The 13,405-nt window shown below is 35.8% G+C and overlaps 1 protein-coding gene across 3 annotated transcripts; it reads left to right on the plus strand.

Annotated features, from left to right (window-relative positions):
• Window positions 1–4,254: 4,254 nt before the first annotated feature.
• Window positions 4,255–13,165, plus strand: LOC145562401 (YTH domain-containing protein ECT2-like). 3 transcript variants are annotated; one of them, XM_081622668.1, is made up of 10 exons: window positions 4,255–4,432; window positions 5,135–5,181; window positions 5,906–5,958; window positions 7,185–7,329; window positions 8,965–9,017; window positions 9,146–9,559; window positions 9,921–10,412; window positions 11,542–11,754; window positions 12,430–12,603; window positions 12,839–13,165. In XM_081622668.1, the coding sequence occupies exons 2-10, from the start codon at window positions 5,154–5,156 to the stop codon at window positions 12,956–12,958; spliced, it is 1,692 nt and encodes a 563-aa protein (XP_081478794.1). In that variant the 5' UTR covers window positions 4,255–4,432; window positions 5,135–5,153; the 3' UTR covers window positions 12,959–13,165. The 3 variants fall into 3 exon arrangements, with proteins under 3 accessions (XP_081478794.1, XP_081478793.1, XP_081478795.1); XM_081622667.1 differs by having other exon boundaries at window positions 4,263–4,432; window positions 12,836–13,165; XM_081622669.1 differs by having other exon boundaries at window positions 4,264–4,432; window positions 9,164–9,559; window positions 12,836–13,165.
• Window positions 13,166–13,405: the final 240 nt, after the last annotated feature.

Below are 13,405 nucleotides of genomic sequence, written 5' to 3' on the forward strand. Positions count from 1 at the left end.
AAGATTTGAAACTTGGGAGGTAGAACTTTCTAACTTCGCCTTGATAGCGGACATTTCCTTCCCTAAGTTCGTCATTTGTGAGGACAAGTTGTTTATGGCATTAAGATGATCAACTGAATACACTGAAGAGCTAATCTTGCTAGTTGGTTCCCTTTCACCATCTTGCCAATCTCTATAATACCTCGCTACGTCTTCAATGATGTCTACCACTTCCTCCTCTGTTCTATTCATAATAGTCAAGCTACTTCGAAGAATGAGAGGTATTGAGGTGTAACTAAAGTTTCAATCAACTAAACAATGAAGAAAATCAATATGATAAACACTAGGGATTAAAGTTCCACATGCAAGCTCAATGATCATGCCAAACGACGAAGAACTTAATTAATTCAAACGTTGTAAGGGAAAACAATAGTAGCAATCAATAAAATTCAAGAGCTATCTCCTATAAGTCAAGCTAAGGTTCACTATGAATGACTAACAAGGAAATCACAATCAAATTCAACCAATTAAAGCAATTCTCAAATCAAAGGTTCATGTCATTGAAAATTATTATGCAATCTAGATTAATCATCAAGGTTGATCACTCCTAATCAAATTAATCACATGCATAACTATGTCAACCAATTTAATTGCAACAATTCAATCAATCAAGAATCATCAACTAGCAAAGATCATCAATCAAGCATGTTTCCCCTTCTTCCTAGCTACTAATCTACTCACTAGACATAATGAAATTGAAAAACAAAACAAATTGAATAACAAATATCATCATTTCAAGCTTAATCAAAAAGAAAATCAAATCAAACAAGTTTTCAAACCAAAGATCAACAATCAAATCAATCATTCAAGAATTAAAGATAGAATCAAGCAAAAAGAAAATTCAAGGGTAGAAATTCTCACTAATTATCATTGATTAAGGAAGAAATCCAAGCTTAATGAAGTAATTTGAAGTACAAATCAAGTATTCAAGTGTTTCTCTCTCTACTTTCTCTCTACTAAATCTGGAAAAATATATCAAGTACTAGAAAAAACGTCATTCCCTAAAAAAGGAAAGGTCAAAGGTATATATATAGCAAAAGAAAAACAAAGGGACGGAGGGCCATGGTGCGCACGCACAACAGGCCCGTGCACGCGCATAAAGGGGCTTGCGCGCACGCACAGGGGGGTCGCGCGCGCGCACCCCTGCTGCAAGCGTGTGGCGCGGCTCCTCTCGTTGCTAGCTCGTGGCCCCTTTGCGTGAAGCTTCGATCCTAGCGCTCTCATGCATCCCTATAGTCGACGCTCTCATGTGATGCTCGAGAGGAGGGCAGCCTAGAAAACTTCATTTTTGCGCGTTCATGATCTAGACATGCGATGATGGTGATGCACGAGAGTGCCAAAGCCAAAAGTGGGAGCTTGTCTCTTAACTTACACATATGCCAACCAAATGATGCGAAAGCTTGTCCCAATCATCCAAAAGACTTGGAAAGCCTTCCAAAACGAATCCCGAGGCCGTGCAAGTCTTGTAAAGAAAGAAAGTAGAGCAAGTAAAAAGGAAAAGACAAAAATACCCTTAAAATGCAAGAAATTGCAAAGTAAAGGAAATGAAAGAACTAATCATAAAAGATCAAAACTAAAGCATTATTTGAAGATAAAAGCTATAAAATATAAGAAAAACGCCCTAAAATGCTATCATATGAGTGCCATAAATGACACTCATCAACGTTGTATATTCCTTTTTATTATGCATAGGAATTCCGCCACTTACGAGTGGTTTATTTTATACTGGCACGGTTAGCTAGCTCCCGTGTTAGTACCCCTTTATTGGAGTAGGTTAGAGGGAAACCCGTTCGATGCATAATCAAGCTAAATAAATAACTTAGTCATGTAGAGAATGTTTATGTTGTGTGTTGTATGCTTGAAAACAGGTGCAACAAGGTAAGTTGTGTGATTGATAGGACTAAAGCATGATAGTGTGTTTCTTTACGCTTATGTACACAGCTTTGCTGATTGTATGTTTGTATGTTTTTTTGGCTTTGTCTTTACCTTGGCCCTACGACGACTCATTTTTAATGGCGAGTAGTGGGGACAAGTAGAGAGAAGCTTTTTAGGTGATGAAGCATATTCATGATGGGCATAAGTGAAGAGCGAATCATGCTTAGTTTCATAAGTTTACGATGTGGTTTATTGCTTTAATTATTATATTATATTGTGCTTGTGAGACTAGCGCAAAGATTTTAAGTATTGTTTGGTTTTAATAAGGGCCTACAATGGTTCTGAGTTGTAGGTTGACTTTGTCTGACTTTGGTTTGACTTTACTTTCGTTTGGTTTGACTTTTAAGTTGACTTGTGTTTGAATGATTTTGAAAAGAGTCTTCCGCTATGTGCCTTTGATATTTGTCTTACCCGTTTTCATGGTGGTGGTAAATGTCTTAGATTTTCCTAATTCATATTTTAAAAGAGCAAAACAGATATTTTAAAGGAAAAGGGAATTCTAGGGTGTTACACCCTAATATGACCCATTTGTATGGTGAGTAGAGGGTTGAAATAAAGGGGAAGTAGTGACATATACTTGAAGCATAACAAGTAACTCATTCCCATCATACTCTTCATGCTTCAAGCATAACAAGTAACTCTCTGCATTCATTCCCATAGTCCATCTCCATCATATTACCAGCCAACTCTCTAGTTCTCTTTCCGCAAGCAACACATCCCCCTCATAGTCCATCTTGCAATCCCCCACACCCTCTTTTTCCTTCACCCCTCTTAAATCTCTTACCCGATATTTTACCCGTCTTCCCACTTCCTCTTGCTTCAAACACCGTCACAGAATCAGTGACACTCCCTCCTATTTTTTCCCCTACATCACCCCCTCATCAAGTCCCCCTACTCCATTTTCATCCCTCCTTTCATCACAAACTCCCTCTGAACCTCCTATTCACAGAAGCTGTGTATAGGTGAGTAACACCCCTCCTCTACACTAACTTGGCTGCTCTACATCTTCTCCCTCTCCACCAAGGATGGCTTAGGAACTGGTTGCTGCACCAACTCCCTCCCTGCTACAAATAAATCAACCCCTAGCTCAATATTCTGGTTAACAATCATCCTTTGCACCTGAGGCTTATGAGTAAACACAAGGGCTTTTTTAGCGTCAGAGCGTAACTACTTAGCTATTTCTTCTATTTGTTTTGCCCTTCCTTTGCGAGGGGAAGCCCTCAACCATAATCCCCATTGTTTCTCATCAAGCTCCTCGTCTTCGGCTACATTCGAGCAATCCTTCTCTATGTGTCCTAGGATTCCACACATAAAGCAGAAGGTAGAAAGACGTTCATATTTTATTTGAATAAGGGTGACAATCCTGTATTTATTTCTGATTTTGTGCACTCTACGCAAGGGTTTAGAGGTATCCACCATTACATGAACTCTCTGAGACTTATCCCACCCCAGTTCATCCTCTTCGACCTCCATAACCACACCAATTTCGCCAACAATAATCCTAACATCATCGTTCGATCTACTGTCCAGGGGTAGGTTATAAAGTCGTACCCAAAACGGGCAAAACTTCAATTCAATTGAATCCGACTATTCATCACCATGGATTTCTTTTAGCAAAAGCAATTGGTTATCAAAGTTTCACGGGGCTCCATCAAGAATCTTCTCCTTAGCGCGCCAATGGAAGAATTGAATAATGAAAAGATTATTTTCAATTTTTCTGAAAACAACATATCGCTTGAGAGCCCAGATTTGTTTCAACGTTTTCTGAAGTGCCTCAAAGTTATACGATCTCACTATTAACAATTTTCCGACCACGGAAAGAGCGATCCTGCTTTCTTGAGAATTCGAATTAGACTCTCCCAATTCTGCTACTTCATCCTCCTCTGTCGTTATTTTTAAATTCGACTACTTCTTTGCAATATTCTCTGCCATCTCACCCTAAATCGCAGCCCCTTCTACCAAGGAGCAAAACTTGAATTCTCAAGAGCAAACCCACTCAGACCTCCGATAGAAAGAAAACCCTATTCTCCGGAGCGGAACTCAACGCTTAAGCTTTATTAGTTTCGGATTATAATAAAAAATAAAATTTAATTTAATTAATTATTATTTTGTAAAAAATTTGTGGTAGCATTAGTGATTGTTAAAGCACCACAACTCTACCGTGAACATACTAAATCTGACGGACCACAGTGAATCAAGAAGAGCGGGGAAATCCTCTAAACCGTCAGATCCAAAAACTCAAGGGTTTTAGACTCCCTGCAACTTTTTCGTCTGCAATAGTCTTCCCCAACTTTATATAAATCTTCTTCCCTCCTACAATCTTCTTTCTCTTTCCTCTCCTCCTCCCTTAAACCGCTCTCTACATCTAGAAAAACGGATTTATCTCCGAACTCCTGGGAAGTTTATCAAGATCTACTCCTCTTTTATACTTTGTATTCCTTGATTGGAGTTTTCTCAGGTTTGTTATTTATGTTCTCTGGGTTTTTGAACAAATTTATTATTGAATTTTAATTTGATTTTCTTAGATTTTTAATTTTTTTTTTTCACTGCTCCGTTTTTCCTAATTTTGATTTTTGAATTTTACCCAAGTCGTAATTTTGATAACCAAGTTCTGGTTTTAGTCAAACCCCATGAATTTTCCTGATCTTAATTTTTATTTTAAAGTTAATTTGATTAAAAATATTTTTTTGATGATCTTTCTGGATTTTGATGTGGTTCCCTCAGCTTTGTCCTGTTCAAATTCCTTATCAGCGAAGTAAATTTCGTTTAGAATTTCCTACACTCTTGATTTTGATTTTTAATTATTTTGTCATTGTCATATTATATGATCATAAATTTTTATGTTTTTAAATTTTATTAACTATCCTTTTCAAAAGCAAGAATCTTTTACTTTCCTTGATAAGTGATGCAGAATCAATCCTCTCTTATTGCCTTGCACTAACTTTCTGTTTAGTTTTTTAAGTAATACTCGGCATATATTAGTGAAAGCGACATTTTTGTGCTATTATAGTTTATTATCTTCAGAATTTTAGTCAAATATCTAAGGAGACACTACATACTAGTATATACTAAAGAAGGAAAAGGATTGTTTGTTTAATAATCTGTTTTACTATGTACAAAGACTTATTTCTCAATAAAATTTTGCAATCTTATAATACAGGTGATAAATTGGAGGAAGGATGGTTTGTGAAAAGCCGACCGAGCTATGTATCCTTTTCGTGTATGAATGTGTTTATATCTGATGCTTTCTGTGTGACCATGGCAATTTTTCCCTTTGTTAATCAGTTAGTATTGATTATTATAGTTCGATTTTTTAGCTATACTTGCGGTTATGAACTTTTGGGGCGAGTAGTGAAGGGTAAATGATGCTTAAATTAAGTTTAAAATTTGATGAAAGAACATCCATGTTATTGTTTATTTGGATTTAGTTCGATTTTATTCTTGTGCATAGCTTACTTTTCAGGATTCAATTTGATTTTATATCAGTTGAAACATTTCTTTTATCACGTTGCCAATACATAAAATTAATTGAAAATGTCTTTAATTATACCTATTGAAAAAAAATACTAATATTTGAATTTTAATTAAGTACACATTGAAAGGAATCTAAAAAAGATCACACATGACTATATCCTCTATTTTTACTAATAGTCAAAGTAAAGTTAATGAATAGTGTCTAAAGTCAAAACCGTGTCAATTAATTTGGAATGGAGGAAATACTTTTATTGTTGATAAATATCCTCTATTTTTAAGCCTTGTTATTGTTGATGTTTATCCTCTGTTTTGAAAATTTACTTTTGGGATTCTGCTGAACGAGTGTTGATTGATTGAGAATTTGAGATAATTATGCATATGGATGTGGCGTGGCCATTATCCCTTGTTAATTTAGTAGGATGCACTCTTGCTACTTCAATCCTTGACTCTGATCCAGCTAAAGGGGCGGATTCAGGTTCAATCCTTTCCAAACCTGCAGAAAAGGCTATGGTATGTTAAATTTGTTTTGGTATCTATGATAAGATTATTTTAAAGTTAACTGTTTATTTCATTTTTTCCCCAAGTATTTATTTTCATTCATGAGATTACTATTGGACATTGCTGAAAAGAGATTGTGGGTCTAGGGTAGGTTTTTAAGCCCTTTCCGTATAATTGGGTCAGTTATTATGTATACCAGTATATTCTATGAAACATCTGTGTCACAATCTACTAGGCGGATATTCGATGAAACAACAGAGTAATCTCAATTGAAGTTCCTATAATCTTTTAAGTGTTGAGATGGATTAGTGCTGCACCATATTCTAAATACTGGTATAAGCTGCATTTGTATGTGACTGTTTAGATTTTTTTGTTCGCTGTCACTCATAGAATAAGAACTCAGCCATTACGTCACAATGTGGCCGAGACATAACGGATTTGGAGCCTACCGTGTCACTTCATATGCTTTGCGTGTCTGGTCACTGTTTGTGATTCTGCTGTGGTGAACTTGAACATGAAACACTTACATAGAGGTCTAAAAGACAGTTGTGAATGAGTTAGTAGGGCTGGATAATGGTCATGTTATATCTAGATGTTTCATAATCTGCTGTTTTTGTAAATTATTATCTGCATCAGTTGTTTCTTTATGTATCATCATGTTAAAAGCTTATTTTTGTGATCAGCCATTGTTTATTAATCTTTCTTTTTTTTTTAAAAAAAAAAATTTTTTTGTGAGGAAAGCTTTCTTCTACTAGACTTTTTGTAGTTAGAATGGTATCAAGTTGTGTAATCCTTGAACCTTGGTTTTAAAAAGCGCGCCTCGCTCCCAGGCTCTGGGAATTGGGCTTTAGCCAGGCGAGGCCAGTCACCTACGGAAGGCGCGCCTTTGCGCCTCAAGGAAAATAACTAAGATTTAAGTTATCAATTGAAGAATGATGGACATTTTTTCCAAATTCAGACTACCTTAGCTTTTACATATATCATTATTTAATTTATTATGAATCTTTTTAATTGGTATTAAGTACAATCAAAGTAAAAATAATTTGAATAAATATATAAATACAGGCGCACACCTTCTCCTTGCGCCTAGGCTGCAAGGACCATTTGCGCCTTTTAAAACTAAGCCTTGAACCCCCCTCCACCAACCCCCCCCCCCCCCCCCCCCCCCCCCCCCGAGCTTTACTGTTTAGGAATGTTTATGAAAGTAGACTCATTAATCATTGCTTGGTATTCCCTAGGTTGCATCTGACAATGGGATCAGTTCTGATTACACCACTCCTAATCAGGGTGCCTCCAGTGTCAAAGGTGAGACTGGTCAAGAGTCAGTTGCAGGGCAAGATGTGTATAATCCACCTGCTAGCTATTACAATTATTATTATCCAGGTTAGATATTGACAGCTTTTTATCTTAAAATTTACTTTGTTGAATTTCTTTTTATTTAATTGTATATAACATGCTCTCTTGCTGAAATGCTATGCTGGATAATAAGTTTGCTACTAACTGTTACATCAGTTGGCACAAACTAGGAAAATTGCATATATTATACTTGGATCATGCACAAAATATAAATATAATATTGTGTTTGTAATGCTATATGTTGAAGCCTTGGCCAGTTGGCCCAAGTATATTGAATTTTTTGTCAACTTTGCTGATGTGGGAAAAGTTATCCAAATTATCAATAAAATATGAACTGAAAAGATATACAAGGAGAGAGACGAGTTAGAATAAGCCACCACGCTGTATGCTCTTCCTCTTGAAATATTAGTTTTGAAGAATTGTAATATCAGTTTATTGAATGTCTGTTTTTCATTTTTCTTTCTTTTTTTTTATCACACAATGTGTGTGAAACAACTCACATTCCTCTTTGATTGCCATCACAAATCCCATTTGAGACCAAAAGACGTTTTGTCAATATGGGACTACTCTCCCGACTAAACTTGTGTTTCTATTAAATGAAATGAAATGACAGCTAATCTCCTCACTAAGTTTGTGTTTCCATCAATTGAAATGAAATGACAAACCCCATGTTATCACTTCCTCTTTTATTATTATGTATTGACATTAATCTGGTTTATATCTATTCTCGGAGCTTTTTGCTTTTTTTATTTTGTATTTTTTTAATAAGATAATACATCTTTCCTTCAATTTTCACTTGTTTGAAATCAGATTAATTCATGAATATTTCTAAAATAAAAATTATTTTCACATCAGTCACAGTTCATGTAAATGATGACATTGCCACTCTTGCCCCATATGTGAATACTTATACAATAGTTGGGATTAGTCATGTGTAATTTCTGATAAAACTTTGTAATGTTAGTAAATATTTGTGTTCAACTCTCTGTAAGTTTCTAGCAATCTCTATAAATGATAAGCATGATGCATTATTTGGTAGATTTTCTGGACATATGTGAATTGTTTATGCCTCTGATGTGAGTGATTGAACATCAGAATAGAGTGAAGATATGTATATCTTAATTTGGCTGCCATAAACTGCCAAAGTTTGCATTGATGCCATGGCATACCCTAGTGGTCAGTGTAGCTTTTCAAATTGTATTTTGTAGGGAGCTTAACTGCTTAAGTCCTCTCTTGCCTTTAGATAAGCTGTGCAAAATGCTTTAGTCATTAATTACAGGCTTATTTACCAAGTTTGTCCTTAAACTTGTAGACCAATGTATTTTTTTTTCGTTTCTCACACTTGATGTTTTCTTGTCACTGCATATTGTACATTGTTAAAATATACATCAATATCTTTATTTGTCCACTTTGGTACTTAGAATATGCCTACTGTTGATAGTAATAGTTAGTATTGGATAAAATGGCAACAGAATAGTTTCTCTGTGCATCTAAAGAAATATAAGCAGCGGATCTGTCAAATAAGAATAGATTGAAAATGAGAAGAAAAAAGTTCTTGACCATCAATATAAATGCTCCATCCATTGCTTTCTTCCTGCACTCCCAACACACATTAAAATACAGAGGAAGTTTGTTTGACATTTATAAACCTTTCCATTGCAGGCTACAATGGGACTTTTGGTCAATCAGATGATGGCAGAGATCATTCATCTATGGTAACTCAACAAAGACATTTTAACTTATTTTGTGAACTGATTTTTTTGAATGCATTTTCCACCAAATATTTACTTATTTCGGCATTACCCACCAAATTGGGATCTGATGGTTGCTCTCCCTCATGTAGCATTCTTTTGCAATGCAGGGTGTACAAGCAAATCACAGCTCAATAGCTTATTACATGCCTGGCTATAATCCTTATGCTGCTGGAACTTTTGTTGGGGCTGATGGGCATTGTGTTAGTCAGCCATTTTATACACCAGTTACCACCTATGGGGCTGAAGCGCTGCCTTGTTATGCTTGGGATTTAAATTATCTTGGAGATCCCTCAACTGGGTCAAATGCTGCCTCTGGGAATGTCAAATCGAATCCGTCTCCTGCTAACGTGGCAAGGTCAAATGGCATCAAACCTTCAAAATTATATGGATCCTTGGGCAAGCCCTCCTCGACACCTGTAAACTCTAAATCACGTCCATCTGTTGCTGCGCCTAATGTTTCTCAGCCCAAGTTCGACACTCAACCCACTAAACCATTGAATAAGGTGCATAACACATTGCCAACATTAGAAAATTTTCAGTATGCTTTGACTGTGAATTCTGGTATAGCTTTTGCCCTAGTTTCTTTACAAATAAGGTGTTTGGACCTGCTTTCTGAATTGGTTAGCTACAAAGGTAGCATCCTTCAGGTCAATTAAATAATTTAAGTGAATATTTGTCAGTGGTTTTATGACATTGTTAAATGGATCCAATCACCCTTTTAACTCTGAGCCACTGTGTTGAGTTGATTCTGTCTTTTCTCATGGTTGTAGCTTAAGCTTAAATCCTATTTGCTACTGTCTTTAATGTTATTCTTTCAGTGTCATTCACTGAGATTGAATCTGTCTCTTTTCTATGTTTGCTCAGTCAGGTTCCTATTTTCCATCAGCTGGGTATGCAAATGTTTACCATCCTGCCGGAAACTATCAGTCTTTATCTTTCCCAAAACGAGGTGTGTTTGGAAATACTGGTCCAATGGGCTACAGATCAAATGCAAGGATGTGGAATGGAAATGATAAATTTAGACCTAGTAGGAAAAGTGAGTTAGAAATGTCAGCCGAGCTAACATGTGGTCCTCGAGCCAACAGCAAGATCAATTCAGACTCATCTGAAAAGGAACCATTAGGTTCAGCAGTACAGAGAGATACATATAACTTGGCAGAGTTCCAAACAGAGTATGAAGCTGCAAAGTTTTACGTCATCAAATCCTATAGTGAAGATGATGTTCATAAATGCATTAAGTATGATGTTTGGTCTAGTACTGCAAATGGAAATAAGAAGCTGGATGCAGCATTTCATGATGCAGAAGTGAAAGCTAGTGAGACAGGCGTAAATTGTCCAATATTCCTATTCTTCTCAGTAAGTAAAATCAGTACATCTAAAGATCTAAAATCACATTACGATGAATAATTAGGGACTATTATGGATTATTTCAAAAAGTTGTGGTGTACCTCTACCATGTCAGTTTAGACAATTAAATTATATTCTCTTCACCCCTAATTAAAATCTCATTTGCCTTTTGCATAATTTTTAAGAAGTGAATTAAAAAATAAGATAGTGGGGTTTGGTTGATTAAAGGTGAATATAAAACACAAGATAGCGGGGTTGGGCTGGTTAACAAAATAACAAGATAGTAGAGTTTGGTTGATTAAGTAAGTAAAGAAATCGATAAAGTTGAAATCTGAATTTTGTATAGGGAGTTAGGGACAAGGTTTTTGGAAGGAATAAGATTTTTTTTGGGGATGGAGGAAGTATTTCTTAAAGCATACATCCGTGTTTTTTGTTTTACTTGCAACTCAGCCTTAGTCATGCACTTTTAAGAGGTGATTAGTGAAGTTAAATGAGTGATTTTATCAAAATTATTAACACCGTGAATAAGGAAGGGTTAGGTATTGTGTGTAAATATTATTTTGATTAATTTGTTCGTTTACATTACATAATCTTGACCTCAAAGTGCTTGTCGTAAGGCTGTGTTGCAAGTAAATAAAGAGTAAGTATTTCTCATATGCTTAATTTTTAGTATAAGAAAAAGGCATAAAATCCTTATTTGCCAGTGATTAGCTTTAGTTGTTGGTTGGGATGTCATATTTTCTATTATTGAAAACAAGGTGAAGATTATAAAAAAGTTTAGTTTATTTTGGCGCAGAACTGTTGGATGACTGGGATATGTGCAGTTGCTCTTATAATATAGATCCTTCTCCACTATATAGAACTAATTTACTTAGACTGGCTGCTAATGATGGACATTAGATCTGAGCAGTTTATGGAGAATTTGCATTAACTCGATTTAAATGAAAAATAGTTATGCCCCCACTCCTTATTAAAGTGCTGCATTTCTGACTCAAACCTAAGGTGAAATGAAGGTGTTGTATGACCTAGGCTTGAAGATGTTACTTTGCATTTTTATTTTTTCTGAAAAGTTGTACTCTTTTTCCATTAGCGTTGTAATTTTGGTAAAATTTATTAAGCCTTTTGTTTCAAATTACAGGTTAATGGAAGTGGACAGTTTGTTGGAGTAGCTGAGATGACCGGCAAAGTGGATTTCAACAAGAATATGGATTTCTGGCAGCTTGACAAGTGGAGTGGTTTCTTCCCAGTGAAGTGGCATATCGTGAAAGATATACCAAATTCTCAACTGCGACATATAATTCTTGAAAACAATGAAAATAGGCCTGTGACCTACACTCGGGATACCCAAGAGGTAACAAAATTTTGTAAAAATTTAATTAATGGATTGGGTTTATAACAATGTTTACATGAATTCTGACCTCGAACTATTTGCAGTTCGCACTATAACCTTTAATTTGATTGCATCTTTTCAACCAGTTTGCTGGATGCTGAATTGTGCATAAGAATGTGCTTGTTAGTCATTTGTGGTTGTGGACCTTGTAGTGTAGGTTATGGTTTATAAATGATATATTTCCCAAATTGTTACTTGGAAGTGAATGGTTCCTCTTCTATCTTTCTGTCTGGGGTGCGAGGTTGTGGAATGTAAGGTGGATCACTAGTTCACAATGCTGTGGTAGCTCATGTGTGTTTTTTTTCCTTTTTTCTTCATATAAGCTGTATTGGTCTCTTTTAAACTGTATGCTTGTCTCTAGGCAATGGCCTATATGACGATCAACTACTTTCTATTTATCTTGTTTCTAGTGACCCATGTATATGTGTATTAAATTGTCTTAATCTGGCATTTGCAATCTTCTGTTCTGCTTCATACCCCACCCAAAAAAACTTTGTGATGATGCTACATAAGTGGGGTGAGAAATCACAGAGGCTTTTGCCAGCGCCTCTGATGGCATGCCTCCTTAATGTTTGAGCAATAAGTGAAGAGGCCACCTTTCTTTTCTCTGATTTCTACATCTTAATGGATTTGTAGATTGGGCTGAAGCAAGGGTTAGAAATGCTGAAGATTTTCAAGAACTATCTATCGAAGACATCACTTGTAAATGACCTCGATTTCTATGAAGGCCGAGAAAAGTCCCTGCAAATGAAAAGAAGTAGCAAATCTGGTGGTCATCAGACAGAAGTATTTGGGAATGGAAATTTACCGGTAAGTTCAGCTCTTATATCCTTCAGTTGCCTTCTGTTGGTTTTCTTTATCCATGTTTTATTACTCTACTTTATATAGAGCAAGAATAGATGGAACATTCTACTTTGTGTTTTGTATAAGTTTTTGGATTTTCTTAATCAACCCTTCTCCTCCAATCCCGAATATAAATAGTGTTTATTAATCTGCTAAAGATGGATACTTAAACTTATAGCTCCTCTGTCTGGTGTTACAGAAGCAGGTGGAGACAGAAGCTAAACGGGGAGAAGAATTGAAGTCTCAGGTGGCCTCTGTTTCGGCTCTTGTCAACCTCACCAGTAACTTATCCCTCAGTTCCGATCCAAAAGTAGTTCTGTAGTTAGTTTATTTCTGTTGTGTGCAATCTTTCTGATAGGGGTGTCTGAGAGTAGTTTTGCTTTGTATCTTGGTTCTTTTTTAAAATGGATGCTTTCTTAGATAGGATTTTTTTTTTCTTTCTAAAAAATGTTGTTCGATATTTCGATTCTGAATGCGCTGTCATATGATCTGTCAAAAGCTTAATGGCTCTTGTCATCCTTTTATCTTCCTTTGATTCTTGTTTTCATTTGAACATTATGTTTTTTTTTTTAATACCTCCGTTACATATTAGTTGTAACTTTAAATTTTTTCTTTTTCACAAATAATACCTCAAAGTTATAATTAACACAAAGGCTTATATGTGGCTGGCCACACGGTGTGGCCATCTATCATGAGGGTTAATTCGTAAGTATTATAGGGGTTACTCGTTCAATTTTACAGGGATTAATTTGTCAGTGTTTTAGGGATT

Source organism: Chenopodium album, chromosome 10 (assembly GCF_948465745.1).
Source record: "Chenopodium album chromosome 10, dcCheAlbu1.1, whole genome shotgun sequence".
In the NCBI taxonomy this organism is placed as follows: Eukaryota; Viridiplantae; Streptophyta; class Magnoliopsida; order Caryophyllales; family Amaranthaceae; genus Chenopodium; species Chenopodium album.

Bases quoted from the DNA above. Each gene is read 5' to 3' on its own strand.
- LOC145562401 (XM_081622667.1), top strand. From the start codon at position 5,154: ATGGTTTGTGAAAAGCCGACCGAGCTAT. The intron at 5,959-7,184 runs GTATGTTAAATT...GGTATTCCCTAG, and splicing joins AACCTGCAGAAAAGGCTATG to GTTGCATCTGACAATGGGAT. The intron at 10,413-11,541 runs GTAAGTAAAATC...TTCAAATTACAG, and splicing joins CAATATTCCTATTCTTCTCA to GTTAATGGAAGTGGACAGTT.